The 16,746-nt window shown below is 48.3% G+C and overlaps 2 protein-coding genes across 2 annotated transcripts; both read right to left on the minus strand.

Moving 5' to 3' along the window:
* Positions 1-3,768: 3,768 nt before the first annotated feature.
* Positions 3,769-7,069, minus strand: LOC122374997. The gene is made up of 4 exons (XM_043354125.1): positions 6,991-7,069; positions 6,091-6,377; positions 5,031-5,422; positions 3,769-4,342 (listed from the first exon to the last, which is right to left on the minus strand). The coding sequence occupies exons 1-4, from the start codon at positions 7,008-7,010 to the stop codon at positions 4,223-4,225; spliced, it is 819 nt and encodes a 272-aa protein (XP_043210060.1). The 5' UTR covers positions 7,011-7,069; the 3' UTR covers positions 3,769-4,222.
* Positions 7,070-8,004: 935 nt separating this feature from the next.
* On the minus strand, positions 8,005-16,042 carry LOC122374992 (phenazine biosynthesis-like domain-containing protein 1). The gene is made up of 4 exons (XM_043354118.1): positions 15,829-16,042; positions 10,308-10,628; positions 9,660-9,920; positions 8,005-8,718 (listed from the first exon to the last, which is right to left on the minus strand). The coding sequence occupies exons 2-4, from the start codon at positions 10,593-10,595 to the stop codon at positions 8,395-8,397; spliced, it is 873 nt and encodes a 290-aa protein (XP_043210053.1). The 5' UTR covers positions 10,596-10,628; positions 15,829-16,042; the 3' UTR covers positions 8,005-8,394.
* Positions 16,043-16,746: the final 704 nt, after the last annotated feature.

The raw sequence follows: 16,746 nt of genomic DNA on the forward strand, positions 1-16,746 counted from the left end.
CTAATCAGCTGATGTTGTTTACATTTCAGTTGAGCGCCATTCTAGCACGTGGTGCAAGTTTGTCACGGTAGCTCCATTATTTTCATTTTTATAGCGTTAAATGTGTTTTTCGTATCTGATTTTTAATTTTTGTTGCATCTATTTGCTGACTGTGAAATGTGTTAGCGCATTTTCAGAAGTGCTGCTTTACAATGACCTTCAATTAAGCCTTTCTTAGGCGACTGCTGGATGTGAGGCGTTTGCGGCGCAATGCCTTTGACTGCTGCCTGCTTTCTTAAAATAAAGCTGACCTCGGGGTAATACCGGACACGTGTCCGGAATGACTCAACGCGGTTTTGTTTGCGACTTCTGTCGTTAAAGCTCAACGTTTCGGGTTGCTGTGTTTACGGCTGTGTTAGTTTGCTTGCTGTTTACGGTTGTGTTAGTTTGCTGCTCTGTTGGCGCCGCGCTGTTGTGTTGCAGCGAGTGCAGTGTTGTGTTGCAGTGCAGTGTACTGTTAACTGCTGAATACAGTTGTCGTTTCTTAATCCTCACTTAAATTTCCATCGAAAGAACGGTTTAAGGATGAATACCAGTGACGATATTTCGACTTTTGTGCTATTGCACTTAGTGGCCGGCATTACCCCTCGCTTTTTTGCACCTCCATTTTTCACCACATTTTCGCGTAGGCTCTGAATCTGTCATCAGTGATCTGAGGTACTAAAACTGGGTGCTATCTGAAAGCCTATTCCTTTGGCTATAACCACAGTCAAAATCACCATAAAATAGCTTCAAATAGCTAAGCTATTGAGCAAAATGCTTATGGTGTCGCCATTGCCCCACTCTCCCCTACCACCGCGTGCTACCAAACGTTTTAGTAAAAGATTTAAAAATAGTTAGATCTCCGCTGACGTCACAAATTCTAAGGGGGCATTCCAATGCATTAGCCCCTTAGAATCCGAAAACTGCAAGCTTGAAATTCCATATCTTCGAATTAAAGCATTTTTCGAAGTTGTGAGTGCCCAAACCGGTATTTTCAGGTCATGGCCACCAATCTGGCTATCTCAGCTCAAAACTAATGTTAAGGTGGGATGGTCACTTTAAAAATTAAAGTGACCTTAACAATAGTTTTGAGTTGAGATCTCGTCAACCTCGGCAAACGATCTCGGCCCGACGTCGGCTCGACGTCGGCTGGACTTCGGCTGGACGTCGGAACTTGCGGGCATATCCGACGTCCAGCCGATGTCGGGCCGAGGTTGAACCGACGTTGCGCCGACGTCGGGCCGAGCCTCGGCCCGACGTCGGGCCGACGTCGTCATGTTTACTGGGTAGAAACACCAAATTTGGTAGGTAGGTGGGCCCCCTGGAGTTCTCGCCCCTGTGCAAATTTGGTTGATCTAGGTCAATATTTAGGGGGGTTTTGGGGGGTATAAATGTAAAAATTTCGCTAAAAACAGGTCAAAAGTTTTTCGCTTATAACTTTTGATCTAATTAAGATAGAGCAAAAAGAAAAGCACCAGTGAACTCAGCACGTCAAGGCGCGTCGAATGATATAGTTTTTAGATTGTTTAAGTGTACTTAAAGTTTTTTCTTAAATTTCAAGTCAACTTAAATTATTAAGTTAAGTTCAAGTTAACCAAATTGCATCATATCGCATATCATTCGATTCGTCTGATCACCAGGGACACAATGATACCATGTTTTAAGCTCTAGCGTCATTATGTGCCAAGTTATTGGCAAAAACGTCATTTGACCTCAGTTGACCTCATTTGACCTGACCCATGGATAAGTACACCAAACAAAGAAGCACCAAGTGACCTGCTGTTAAGTACTGTGGTTTCAAAGCACAAAAGTGATAGAACGAAGCGGATATCTCCAGTATTTTCCGAATTTAGTATTTTCCCATAGGCTTAACATTACAACGTATTGACCTCTAACTGACCTCAGGTCAGTGACCTCAAAAAACCCGAACTATATGCTATACAACTCAGTGAACATAGCACATCCTGAAAGTTTGAAGGAAATCAGTCCAAAACTGTGAGTTGGACAGGTGCAAAAAGAAAATTGAAATTTGACCATGACCTTGTACCGCTTTTTCTTACCTGGTGACCTGACCCAAGGTCACCCGGACCTGAAATTTTCAGGTCATATGTAAAAAGGTTGCCCCATAGGCTGTGCCAAATTTGGCGGCGCTGCGCCCCGCCGTTTTTACGCTATCTTCGAAAAACCTTAGGGGGGGTCGCATCGACCCCCCCCTGCCAGGGCGAGGGTTAATGATGACGGTCCTAACCAAAATACTTATGCTCAACAAGTTCGGGAAAGTGACGAAAATGCGCACGATATTTGATTATATTTAACCCCCTCGGCCGAGGGTCCATTCCGAGGGTAAAGGGCCTTGGGCCAAGGGGGAAGGGGGTGCCCGTCCTTTTTTGGTATGTACATGATGATGTATAGGTAGGCTACAGCAGGTAATAAACGATTATTGGTATTTCGGACACGCTTCTTGCAGACTGCAGGTCAACATATGTAGAGCAGTGTTCTCTCGCGGGTCGTTCTACGGCAAACTAAGGCTGGAACAGCTTTGGACGAAGACACAAAAACCCCGCCGAGTTGTTTTGCCACTGACACCGTTTCCGTCATTCTAAGACTTACCGGTAGTGGATGACGGCAAAAAGCACCTGTTTCGGCGGCGCGGCTGCCGCTGATGGGTTGGGCGTCCTTCGCCGGTGTATCGACCGATACCGGTGCCGGATGGGAGCGGGATCAGTAGCGCTGGCCTGGATCTGATGGGCCGGGTCTGGGTCGTGCGGTGACTCCGGTCACATGTCCGGTCACAGCAGCGTCCAGCTCGCGCTAGTTCCGGATCGGGGGCGGACTGGTGTCCGGCTGGTTAACGAGATACCCAAGGAGATACCTATCGGCCGCGCGAATACTAGTCTGACCTCACTTATACAATGTTGATACTCCTTACCCGTTTTGTCTATGCGTTTTCTGCGTGTTTTTTTTTTTTTGCGAGTTTGTGTGATTTGCCTAATATCGTTCAAGAAAAAAGTTATTACCAATAAAACTTATTTAATATTGATATAAAAGTTAATAAAACATTTATAAGTGATTAAAACTTTATATGAAAAAAACGTAATGTCGTTTCTTTCTAGAACGATATTACGCGTATCCCGCAAACTCGCAAAAAAACGCACGCAGAAAACGCATAGCGTAGCCAGGCCTTTACATCTATAGAGTGTAGTTCTATAGCCTACGGTGTTCTATACAAGGAGCTCTATAGCCTTGTTACACATATTGCAGGCATGTTAGCACTTAGCAGTGGACATATTTGAAAAGTGAAACAAAAACAACTATGACACTGAGTATACCATTTAAGCATGAATCTCAAACAAATCTCAGGTGATCATATACGGAAAAAGACCGATTTAATGTGGCCTTCGTTGACTAGAAAACGCAGAAAGACTCCCAATTATTCTGCCATGCAACGTCCTTGTGCTATGTTAAATTTCAAAATTATTGGTCGGGCTCAGGCCCCACAAAGCCTATTAAGGAACGTATGAAACGACACCAACGGGCTGGACGATTAACTGAGCTCATGGTAGCAGCATGTAGCAGAAATGCTTTTAGATTTAGCATCGAAACGGTATGGTTACACTCGCACACTGGTCACTTAGATCTTTTTGGCTGGTGACCAGTGAACTGAGCGCTCATGTTCAATCGCTGTATTCAGCATAGGAGTGTTAATCGTACAACAGACCTCTACTCTCGATTTCATGGAAAACAAGCTATCAATGACAATATTCATGTATATTTGCGCCATTTACCAATACGAACAGAATGTGCGAGCTTGTCGCCCAGCACATGCAGTAGTCGCTTAGGATGTAGTAGATATTCCAGTACCACACATCAGACATCGTGGAGTTATATGTTACAGCACAAAAAATAAATGTTTTCAATGGAATATATAGATTAATAGAAAATAGGAATTCTACTTTATCATCACAACTGCACCGGGCATCGAACCCGAGTCTCTAAATCGCTCACACCAAAACCGTGGGCCCGTGGATCAAGTACCTGCTGACTAACACTGACTCTTCATTTCAGCGATACCTTCCCACGACCCTGTAACTGAACGAGTACCGGTCTTGGGAGCAACACAGCGTAGCCAAAATCACTACACTGCGATGTCAAAGAAGTCCCGCTCAGCCAAGTCTTCCCACTCGATCCACCGAGGAGATCCTCAGTGGCGGCAGGCGCGTCCCAGGACGGCTGTGATGCCACAGACGAGGACACAGCCCATGGTGACGACAGGGTACATCCAGCTGATGTCACGGCTCGCCCCGGACACGGACCGTCCGCCCTGCCGTCACAGATAATTACGTGTCAGACGAGTGGTTCATCAAGTACAGTGTAGGTATAGGTCACACGCAAAGGTTAAGAGTTCCGTTGAAACGTCTGGCCAACAGATCATTAGGTGTAGGTAAGTATTATTTTTGTATCTTGAATGAGACAATGACAAGCTCGATGGTTTGCATAACACCGTAACAGGGAATTTCGATCGTAATCCATCGATTCGCCCGTCCGCTGCCCCTCCCAAGCCCCCCGAGGACAAGTGCATGAACCAGAACGCGTCGTCGTCACGGAAGAGCCGCGTGGCCCTGTGACCGAGCTGTCGGTGGCGTTTTTACTGGGCGACCCGTGCTGTCACGTTGGTTGGCACCAAGGAACATGGGGACGGGACAGGGCGAGGAACAAGGTCGCCTGTTGTCCCGATGACACATAAAGCTCGCTGTTGGCATCGACACTGTGTGAAAATGATTGGCTCGCGGGCTGACTTTTTGCAGTGCGGCAACACAGATTTTGACCAAAACGGTGTTTTGGTCAATTGGATTGTGCGGAAATACAAAAATGACATCGCCGCGGAAGTCTAAGGTAAACTGAAGAAAATATATTTGATATAATTTCGTTGTCAAAACGACTGAACACAGACCCAGGATGTATGAGGGTAATATTTCGGCAGGCCAGCGCCAGTTTGCGGTGCAACTCACCACGAGTTTGCTGAGCTGGAGGTGGTCCGCGATGCGGCGCAGGTCCTTTCCGACCTGGCGCAGCGTGTCGGTGACGGAGATCTTCCTGAGGCGGGCTGCCAGCGCGCTGGGCCGGCACGGAGCGCTGACCCGCCGGCTCGGCACCGGCGCCGGAGGAGGAGCGCTCGCCGCCGCCCTGTTCTCCCTCCGGCTCAGCCGCCTCACGTGCTGAAGGTAACCGAGACGCAGCTGCAGACTGGAGAACAGCGCTGGGTGTGCAGAGACGGACCCCAGCTTCCCGTCCTCGGTGTCAGTGCTGCTGGTCTGAGCCCGGAGAACCGGGGGCTCAGAGAACTTCCTGACGGGACGGGACATCGGCTGGGGAGCATCCTCCGAAACCTTCACTGCGGGATCTGAAAATGGAGACGTAAAGTGAATCGTGAGGCACAAACTTCGCTAAAAATGCATGTGGTGATGTTGATTGCATATTCAAATTGTTACATGACTTACGCGACACATCGAGCAATTAAAATGATTGTCTCAAACTGAATGGTTTACCTAGTCACTGTTTTTATATATCACAAGTTCTCTTTAAACATAAAAGCTATCAAATTTGTCTTTAAAGCGACTATTTTAATCAAATGGATTTATCCAACGCTGTGGTGATCGTCTGATCGTAACAAAGCGAGATACCTACAGTGCCTTTTAATCCCTCCGTCTAGGTCCGGTCGCTATAGGTCACATCTGGGTCGCCATAGGTCATCACACATCTAATTTTCGCAATTAAAAAAGGGAAAACTATGCCTTGTATCTCGTATACGGGCAAAACATGTTCAAATACGCTTCCACACCGATGAAATAAATTCGATATCACTTAAAAAGAATGCCTCATTCGTTAAAATGAGTCAGTTGATTTTGCTCCCGGGTGTAAGGAAGGTGGCAAACATTTCCTTATTTATCTCTGGTCTTAAAAATCAAAGTTCCAGATATGAAACGTTTAACTCATCCCAAAACAGAAATCAACGCAGATTCAGCCAATCGTTGAACGCGGGCTGGCGGGCTGGCGCTGTCCACCACTCACCGCCAGCCTTGCCGCCGGTCCTGCTGTCGGTGGCATCATCAGCCGCCGTCCGCAGGTGGCCGAACACGGTGCTGACGATGCTGTCCCAGCGGAGTAGCTGGTGGACGAACGGCCAGCGCAGCGCGTCTCCCTCTAGCTCGTCGCTCACGGGCACCGCGCCGGTCACGAACAGGTGGCGCAGCGGCATGGCGCCCCGTCCCGTAGTCCCGGTGGCGTGTCCCACCGGCCGCCGCCCGACACACACTGCCAGCGACCACCGCCTCGGGGGTGACCGGGCGGCCGACCAACTGTGCAGCGGGGGGGGGGGGGGACCGGGACACCGACACCAGCGCGACAACGACCCACTGACAGGTCTAGGTCAGCTTGCTGGTGGGTGTTTGTGTGCGACTGTGACAGTTGTGGGAATGACAGTTCGCTCAGATTCACCAAGAAAGACGGCAAAATAGCGTCAGGCACAATCGGAGAACATTCAGCGGTGAGAAATGAGGCAAGCGATGACGGGCTGGCACGTATTGGCATACCTAGCTCAACCGAAGCTTAACTTAGTCCGAAAAAAAAACTTTCTCTGCTTGTTTTACACCACCTTAAAAATTTCCCATGAGAAAAGAAAGAGAAACTCAGTCTTCTTCAGACAAAAATGTCTTGCCCCGCCTCGCCCTACAAACTGGCTCTGATGCACGAAGTACTATAGGTGTAAATAAGTATGTAACTTTCCGACACAGCCTTACGCTTTAGGACGATTTGTTCTGACTGTGGTCTAGTGGATAGGGGGCCCGACTGGTGATTTTACAAAAACGAGCTACTGATGAATTTTACCGATGTGGTGTTTTGAGAGGGCGTATTAGGTTTTTTTTTTCTCGATCAGACGGTCGAAGATCATCCAGGCGGAAGATTACACACCGTGCATCTCGCATATTCATGTTATCTTTGCGATCTACAGATCCGATCTGCAATCCTTTGTTTGAACAAATTTGAAATGAGGTCAGTGGTCACCGTAGCACCGGAGACGGTAATGGTTTTCGAGTCTATTGGCATGTGCACTGTAGACCGCTGGGGCGGGGCTGAAAATAAGCGGAAATCAATATGTGTGTCACGATCGCTTGTCACAAGCAAAACATAGCAGCAGTTCTTTTGGCATTTCTTAGTGCCAACCGGGCGGCTGCTCAGCGACGCACGCGTTTTTACTCACAACAGTTTTTACCGCAGCGTACTTTTGTGCATTTAACGGCAATCACCACCGCGTGTGCCACCACCACCGTTTCCCTGTGTGCTTGTAAGTGTGCAAAAGGACATGGCTAGTAATACCTGCTAAAAACGGTGAATAATGACAGAACCTTCAGTGCCCCCCAATCCCCATTTGATCAATATTACAACTACGCCAGAAAATTCCTGGCCTTGACCTCTTTCGCAAGACCACGTCAAACCAGAATGCCGATTCGACATGTCAGCGCATATTTTCTATGCACTTTCAAACTTCTTGTGTTGGAAACGTGCCAATCTGTGAAATAACGGTTCTCCCATGGGTCATGGTAGGTGTCAAGGTTGTGAAACCGTTTTCACGACGGCCATCTGGTACACATTTGGTGCATATTAGGAGCAGATTTGGTCAAATTAGGTTCACTATGCTCCTTTAAAGTTATCAGTTTGGGTTGCACAGATGCTTATAGACTTCAGTTTTCAAATTATCAGGCTTTTTTCTATTAAAGCATTGAAATAACTTAACGATGTGAAGACATTTGTGGCATAAGAGATTTGGTGCAGATTTGGTCAAATTACGAGTAGACGTATTGGCCCGTCGTGAAAATGCATTCATCACTAGTTTTCAAGTTCATCAGTATTGATTAGGACTTACTTTTAATATCATTATGCAAATGCTTTTGGTTCAACGCGAATGGTAAATAGGGCGGCACGCTCCTCAGCACTCACAGCAGTTTTATTGAATGTTCTTTCGACATGGTTGAACATTTGACAAATAAAACGACACTCAAAAATAGCAGCAGGCAAAATATCAGTGGCGCACCAGTTCACTACTTTTGTCGGTAGAGCTTGAGAGCCAACAGTGACACCGCACGGAGTAAGGTGAAAGGGGCTTAAAAGACAGATAGACAGAGACAGATAACAGAGACCAGCTCGTGCATAACGCGCAGGATAGGGTTTATTTCGCGTTGTATACCGTCGGTTCTACATGCAAATACACTTCCAGTAATTTGATAACCATGCACTCGGCACCTGCATATTTAGTGCCAAACCCCCGAAAATGCCCCACATGGATATAGCACGGCCCAGCGTTCCGCATTCACCACGCTACGGGATCCTCAGCTTTCCCTGGAGGACGACGACGGCCTCTCCGTAAACGAGGACCCGCTGGCGGTCCCAGTCGACGGCCAGGCCCAGCTGGCCGGCCCTGGCCGAGCACTGGCGCGCCCACAGTCGCTCCGAGTCGAGCTGGCGAGCCCAGTACGGCGCCAGCACCGTGTGTGCCGAGCCCGTCACCGGGTCCTCGGGGATGCCCACCCACGGCGCGAAGTAGCGGCTCTGGAAGTCGAACTTGCCGCCGTCCTTCAGCGTGACGATGACGCCGCGTACCTCACTGCCGTCGTGGAGCCGCGGCAGCTGGCCCACCTCCGGCTGGAGAGAGAAATCATAAATAATAAAAATAAATAAATAAATAGTTACATTAATAAATACCTAAATAAATAAATAAATGAATAAATAAATAAATAAACAAAAAAAAATAAAAAATAGAAATAAACAACTTTCATGCAACTAATCGACGTGTTTTTTGAAAGCTCATGTCTTGTTGTTTAATTGGACTTGAGGTTTAAGCATAAATGCGGCGACGATGACGTTGCATGTAACTAGGTCACCCTGTATGCCTGGCCAGTGGCAATCATTGCATTCCTTTCGCAATCGTGCTGCCTTGGTAACGGTAGGGCCTGACGGGCACAGTCCATCCAAAATTCAAACAAATCAGGTGTTATCGCGGGCATTCAGAACGTCCAGCGTTAAGCATGAATGGAATGCTGCAATTGCAACATTTCGTGTCGCGCAACAGGCCATGGTATGCACATTGCTCAAGCCACGGGCGCTAAATGACGCTTCGCGACCCTACAAACATTCATTCCTGAGGAAATAAGATACATTATTTGATAAACATAACCGATAAATTGGTGCAGTTTTCCCAAAAATATATATTCAAAGTGCGAACGCATTTGACACTTAGGAATGCGAGGCAAGACCTGCTGGCATCCGCTCTACACTACCTATACATTACAGTCCACAGTTCGCACCACATAATGCACATCCCAGCCCAGCTTACGTCGTTAATCTTATTCGCACACACCTACCTATGTAAGCCTTTCTACCCTCTATGTATATCAACGATATTTGGCATCGGAAAACTAAATAACTACAACAACCTTGACCATCCCAGTTGGCGGGTTCGCAGCGGCCAGCAGCTGCCGCCCTAAGCACTGGAATGTACGCCTTGTGACAACAATTTACCATCTCTGAACATCTCTCCGTACAACACTTATGTCCCAGGTATCTCTCGCTCTCCTTCCTCTCACCTTGAGCTCCTCCAGCTGCCGAACGGTGCAGCTGTCCTCCAGTCTCAGCAGCAGCTTCCCGGTCTCCTCCGACAGCTGGCTCTCGGCCACGGGCAGCTGCCCGCAGACAGCAGCCGCCAGCTGCGCGAACCGCTGGGCCGGCACCGGCTGCGGCGCGTTCAGCGGCAGCTCCAGCTCTATCCTGTCCTCGTCCCTGACGGCCGTCAGCCGCAGCTCCCAGCGCGTGACGAACGTCAGCTGCGGCTGCTTGTTACCCACCACCTGAGGACAGTACCGGCGATATATTATCACTGCACCGAGACCAGGCGATAGGTGTAACCAACCAACTGGGACAGGGCTTCTGGCAGTGCCCACAATTTGGGTGCATGTGACAAGTAAGAAGGCATTTTGTTTACCTCATGACAGTTATTTCTGGACTTCTTTGGACTCGAAAAGACTAAAAATAATTCAGGGTTTTTTTACACTTTCTCGTGATGAAGGTTGGGGCAAATTGGACGGCCCTTCGTAGCACTCTACAATCGGCATTCGCTAAAACGAAATAAAACATAGTCCAGAAGTGAATGTACGCCTCCATCAATCCACTTCCCTTCCCTCAAGGATCATAAGTCACTACTGGAGGACGTTCCGGTCCCGGTCCAAGAACTGTACCTTGACGAGGACGGCGGCGGCCGCCATGGTGCCGTGTCCACAGAGCTTCACCTCGGTGGTGGGCGTGAACCAGCGCAGGCGGAACGTGTCGGCCGTGTCAAACTGGTCTCCCTCGGAGAGGCGCGTCACAAACGCCGTCTCCGAGTGGTTCATCTGGGCGGCGATCCCCTGCAGGAGGACGTCTGGCGCCGACGGGTCCTCCAGCAGGCAGACGGACGCCGGGTTCCCCGCGAACGGCTCCGCCGTGAACGCGTTCACCGTGAACACCTCGATGGAGCGGCCCTCCATGGCGCACAGTGGGAACAGGATCGGCGGCGGCACCTGCAAGAACGAAAAGAACGGGCTTGGTTGGAAGCTTTGAGATAACGGAATCTCGCAGGAAACACAATCTGACCTTGCAGACACTTGAGAATGTCAACATGGGCCGGGCCAGCGGCTTCAATAGGGTCAGGGTTGAACGGTTCTTTGAAAATCTCGAGGCTTGCCGCTTGTCTTGATGGATATCGTCCCGATAAGCATAAATGACATCGACATGGACCCAGGGTTCAGCATACTTCCCAAAGTAATACCGAAAGTGTGCAGCTGATTGGCAAGGAAGCAGCAGGGAATATATATATATATACCATGATCTTCCTGAGGAAGAATATTTCGAACTGCACAAGGCCATATACCAGTAAAACGCCTTTTGGGCGAAGAACGAGCGAGCGAGATAGTGAGCCCTGCACGTGCGGAAGGGCGAGAGGGTACTTCCAACGGACTTGCGCAAAGCACCCTTCTAACCGGTCGCTAGCGGTGTACCAAAGTTGAACGCAATCGGCCCAGCCGTTCCTGAGATCTGGAAGCGGCATTCTGCACGTGCGCACGTGCAAACGGTGTCCGGACAAATTGCCGAAAGGCGATTTACCGAATGTCATTTTGCCGAATGCATTTCGCCGAATGTCATTTTGCCGATGTGCTTTTTGCCGACGTGTCAAAAAGTCGAAATGCTAAAAGTCGAAATGCCATTTGCCGACATGCCTTTTTGCCGAAATGCCAATTTGCCGAAATGCCTATTAGTCGAAATGTAAATTTGCCGAAATGCGATTTCCCGAAATGTCGATTAGTCGAAATATCAATTAGTCGAAATGTCAATTAGTCGAAATGTAAATTTGCCGAAATGTCAATGTGCCGAAATGTCAATTTGCCGAAATGTCAATTTGCCGAAATGTCAATTTGCCGAAATGTCAATTTGCCGAAATGTCAATTTGCCGAAATGTCAATCTGCCGAAATGTCAATCTGCCGAATTGGCAGTTTGCCGAAATGTCAATTAGTTGAAAAATGTCAATCTGCAAACCTAGGCTAGGTTAGGTTAGGTTAGGTGGTGTTTATTTACTTAGGACCGATCACCAGTTTACTTTTGGTGCAATCCCCAAGTAAGAAGCAAATCACATGATATCCTTTGACCACCTGATTTCATAACTAATAATTATTCATGGCACAAGCAAGTTTAAAAGCACCAATACCATGTGGAAATAAACATCAAATTGCTCGCGGCGAAGCAGTGCAGTGCCGAAGGCAATGCCTTAGGAAAGATTACAGGCAAAGGTAAGTCAAATATTTTTAGGTCAATCCTCGCCGGCCGAAGGGGAGGGGTGCGGGTGCCGAACCCCTATAGGTTTTTTTTTCGCGATAGCTCCAAACACGCTGGCGATAGAGAGCTGAAACTTGGCATAGCTGACCTTTGATTCAAGCCGGATCTTTTTACACCAACCGCATTTTCGGGTCAGGTCAGGCCACCGACCTATGACGTCATAAGTGAACCTCTGCACGGTCTTCAGATGTCGCAACTTCGCAACGCCCTCACGGCCAGAGGAGCTTTCACAGGGAAATGAAACTTGCAGGACCTAATATCCATTACGAGTCTCACAGCTTGTATATCTCAGATTTTCCTTAAGGTTATTTGAGGTCAGGTCATTTTCGTGACTTCGTTGTAATGCATTATATTTATAAGTCAAGAAGAAAAATGAAAACTGCTATTCTGGCGCCGGGAACGACCTCTAACTATCTCGAGCCCACAGAATCGTGATTTGACGCACTCCTTGCAAGGTTAGATGCGTAACTTTTGCAATGTTGACCTTGCGTGACGTCATTTATGACGTCATCAAGGTCATATTAGTTTTTCGTCAATAACTCCCGATCAAATTGAGCTAGCGAGTCGGAAAAGCCACCAATGGACTCAAGAAGACCTGCCGAATCGAATGATATGCGACATGACCTCTTTCCACCAACTTCATGACCTGGGGGTGCTGACCTGACCGTGACCTGAGGTCAACACCCTAAGTTGACCTGACCCAAACAAAAATCATATCATTTGACGCGCCTAAGCGAGGCAAATACGATGCTGCCAAAATCGCGGCCCTGCGGCCCTTTGTGGCGAAGTTATTCGCCACAAACTGAACCGTATCTTGGGGCACTTGATCTGACCTCGGAGGTCACCGGCAGAGTCGGCCTGCGCTACGCTACGTTACGCACTACGTTACGCTACGTTTGCTTTTTTGGCCAAAACTACGATACCGAATTACGATACGTTATATATTGCTACGTTACTGAATTACGGTATTTGTTCATTAACGCAGCAAATTATTTTATCGTACTACGTTATGCAATATGTCATCATCCACTTATACCCAGTGAAAACGGTTAGTCTCTAGTAAGCCAAATACTGCGCACAATGATCGCCGGCTTTGCAGCATCGTCGGTGCGGCGGTGCCTACGCGCTACTCGCTAGATGCGCTGGACTTCCGACAGGGAATTCCCTGGGACTCCCCAGTGGGAAATCCCCGGTGTCGGTCCGGCCGGAAGAAAGACTAGTGGTATTCATATAGCAGGCGTCTCACATCCGTGTAAACGGCCGGAGGTCTGGTGACGATATGAGTAAACTGTAAAAAAAAATTATGTACCTTATACAAATACAGCTGACCTGTAATTGCTACGGAATCCATTTCGTAGTTCCTACGTTATTCTATTATTTTCCGTACTACGCTACCGAAACATCCCAATTACGCTACGCAACGGTACTGACAGCTACGTTTTACCGAAAACTTCAAAATAACGTAACGTAGGCCAACTCTGGTCACCGGTTGACGTAGGACCTTAAAATCGGGTATCAATCTCTGCGTCTCGTAACAGCGCACACGCTCGTTTTTTTTCCGGGACGCGCCAGCTCTACCAGGGGCGAAACGACTAATAAGCATTTCGGCAAATTGGCATTTCGGCAAAAAGGCATGTCGGCAAATGACATTTCGACTTTTTGACACGTCGGCAAAAAAAAATGACATTCGGCGAAATGCATTCGGCAAAATGACATTCGGCAAATCGCCTTTCAGCAATTACCACCTCGGCCGGCGCGTACATATGTAGAAAACCAATAGGTCCGGTGTGGGTTAAATTGTTGTGTATCTGGCTTCAGGCCGAGGGCCTAAGGCTAGGTTAGGCTAGGTTAGGTTAGGTTAGGTTAGGTTAGGTTAATTTCGGCTAATTGTCATTTCGGCAAATTGACATTTCGACTAATTGACTTTCGGTAAATTGACATTTCGACTAATTGACACTTCGGCAAATTTACATTTCGACTAATTAGCATTTCGGCAAATTAGCATTTCGGCGAATTGACATTTCGACTAATTGACTTTTCGGCAAATTGACATTTCGGCAAATTTACATTTCGACTAATTAGCATTTCGGCAAATTAACATTTCGGCGAATTGACATTTCGACTAATTGACTTTTCGGCAAAGTGACATTTCGGCAAATTGACATTTTCGACTTATTGCACGTCGGCAAAAAGGCATGTCGGCAAATTGCATTTCGACTTTTAGCACTTCGCCCTTTTGACACGTCGGCAAAAAGACACGTCGGCAAAATGCATTCGACATATTGACATTCGGCGAATAAGCATTCGGCAAAATGCAGTTCGGCAAATTGTCCTGTAACCCGTGCAAACGGGGTCCAAAATGACTTTTGCACGGCACCCTACTAACCGGTCCCCAACCGTGCACCAAATTTGAGCGCAATCGGCCCAGCCGTTCTCGAGATCTGGAAACGCCCCCTGCACGTGCGCACGTGCAGTAGCACCCTAACCGCAACACATGGGAATGCATTGCCTGGTGGGTGCCTACCTGTATGCTAAGTTTCAGCAAAATCGCCCCAGTAATTACCGAGTTACTGAAATGGGAACAAATTTGGCACCTCTTATTGTTGTATTTTGCACGTGCACTGGGGGTGACCCACATGCATCGAGAGTATCCTATTTTGGGAAGAAGGGATGCTGCTACCCTACAAAAATTACCGCAAGTCAATCGCCCAAGCGGCTGCTGAGATATGAGCCTCTCAAAATCACTACTTTTGCAAAACAGCTTGAACACCCTTGACTTTTCACGTGGCACGTGCCACGACGGTCACTGAGGTGTATCAAAAGTAGTCAATTACGGGGTAGAAGGAATGGGGCAACCCAGCAAAAAAGACCGCAGGCCAATCGGTCCAGCGGTTGCTGAGATATAAGCCTCTCAAAAGCGTTACAGGCCGGGCCGGGCCGGGCCGGGCCGCTCATACTGAGATTTTTCCGTTATATTGAAAACTCACTTCGCTCGCTGCGCTCGCTCGCTCGTAATAAGAGGTAGAACGGTTAGCCGTTTGTTTACATCGGTGACCTTGACAGATGGCGTCAGCGGGTGTCTACCAATTTTCGCCAATATAAATCTTCCGAGGATTTTATACTCTAAGGCAGTTTGATATTAACCTTCAGGCTCCCTTAGAGCCTAAAAAAGATAATTTACTGCACGGCAAAGTCTTAAAAATCGACAAAACCTTGACACCCCGTAACGTCATCTGTCTCCTGAGCCCTCCCTATGTGGCAGCATAGAACCGTAACCCCCTGGAACTGCATGCTGGGGCTCCCAGCGACAATCTGCCACTGAAAACCGACTAGGTTACATGACCACCGACCTCAGCTGAATGGAACACTTCGCAAACACGCAAATCCATCATCGTAATGGTTTGTACCGCTGACATTGATAATCATGTATCTAAACTACCTATTACAGTGAATTACACAATACACGCTCGAGGCCGCCTGCTATTCTTCTGCAGCTGCGGAATTCGCGTTACGTCCTATAGGAACGTATAGGTATAGGAACGTTACGTTCCTATATGAATGCAGTGAGGACGCACTCAAACGCAGTGTTATAACACCGCCTTCTCATCTCATCTAACATTCATCAACTCCAGCCTCGACGTAGTTTTCTAGGGTCCATGGAGACTGCGTAATGCGTAAGCGATTAATGCGACCAAAGGACCTAACATCATGGCCGATGAGTGAATTGCCGGGGTTACGTGACTCAATCGAGTAAAATCGCATAATAAACTGATTTTCTACTGCACGTAGCATTGTGATTGGTGCCTGTTTACGTATTTTGCTCATTTATCCCCGCGGTAAGTGAATTTGGCCTGGTTACAGACAGCAATACTGCCTTGTGTGTGACTGACCTTCAGATTGTCCCGCGACTGGTGGCTGCGTTCCGACAGTGCGAGTGTCTACAGATTGCGGAGAGGACCGCTGGAGGCCAGGACCCGTGCGACAGTGTCGTCTGGTCGGGACAGATCCCCCGACTTTAGAGGGCGTCTGGCAGTGACAGCGGCCAGCGGCGGATCCAGATCGGGGAGCCCGGGAGACGGGTCCTCCCCTCAAATACACAACCACACAGGCCAGATCGGTCGGTGGTCAGATTCCGCGGCTGGTGGCGTGGTTTTGCGGTCCCTGTGATGCAGCTGATACAGGCGAGACATGGCGTCGTGAATTCAAGAATGGCAGAATGACGCGTTAGGACGAGTGACGAGTGACGCGTTTAGACATCTTGGAGTGTTAATTAAAGGGACCCTCCCACTTTCAAAAAAGTTAATGAATTGGCATGAAAGTGATGTGGCTCGGTTCAAAAAGAGCAAAAACAAATATCTACCAAATTTCATCGAAAAATATTCACCGGTTTTCAAGATATTAGACTTTTACTTTTGTTTACATTTTGGGATCTCCGCTGTTCCTAGCGACTTTATTTTGAAAGTGCGGCATTTGTTGCGCGTAAAGCAGCATATTATATACAGTTCTGCGCCAGCCGCGCCACGGTGCGCACGCGAGCGAGGGCTCTCCTCACCCTAGTGTCACCCAGTGTTGGATACCTTGTCCTTGCGAAAGTGCAGTGCTCAATCGACCGACTGTGCCGTGTGAACTCGTGAATCATCATCAAGATGTGTCATCTAGACCTACTCTACAGTTTGGTCGTCCTCTACACCGTCCAGAGGCTGATTGCAGCCGCGGCGCCCGCTGTCGTCCCGTGGCGTCCAGCTCGGCGTGCGGCGCCGGCCGCCGGCCCGGCACGTAACTTTGACACGTCGCCGGCCGCTGGCCCA

Source organism: Amphibalanus amphitrite, unplaced genomic scaffold (assembly GCF_019059575.1).
Source record: "Amphibalanus amphitrite isolate SeventyFive unplaced genomic scaffold, NRLGWU_Aamphi_draft 001753F_arrow, whole genome shotgun sequence".
NCBI classification, from domain to species: Eukaryota; Metazoa; Arthropoda; class Thecostraca; order Balanomorpha; family Balanidae; genus Amphibalanus; species Amphibalanus amphitrite.

What these genes read in the sequence shown, in the direction of transcription:
- LOC122374997 (XM_043354125.1), bottom strand. Translation starts at nt 7,010, where the DNA reads ATGAATATGCGAGATGCACG. An exon ending in GACCGGCGGCAAGGCTGGCG is followed by an intron (nt 5,423 to 6,090) that starts GTGAGTGGTGGA and finishes CTCCATTTTCAG; the next exon opens with ATCCCGCAGTGAAGGTTTCG. An exon ending in TCCAGCTCAGCAAACTCGTG is followed by an intron (nt 4,343 to 5,030) that starts GTGAGTTGCACC and finishes CTGTGACGGCAG; the next exon opens with GGCGGACGGTCCGTGTCCGG.
- LOC122374992 (XM_043354118.1), bottom strand. Translation starts at nt 10,595, where the DNA reads ATGGAGGGCCGCTCCATCGAGGTGTTCACGGTGAACGCGTTCACGGCG. An exon ending in CCGCCGCCGTCCTCGTCAAG is followed by an intron (nt 9,921 to 10,307) that starts GTACAGTTCTTG and finishes TACTGTCCTCAG; the next exon opens with GTGGTGGGTAACAAGCAGCC. An exon ending in GGCAGCTGGAGGAGCTCAAG is followed by an intron (nt 8,719 to 9,659) that starts GTGAGAGGAAGG and finishes TTCTCTCTCCAG; the next exon opens with CCGGAGGTGGGCCAGCTGCC.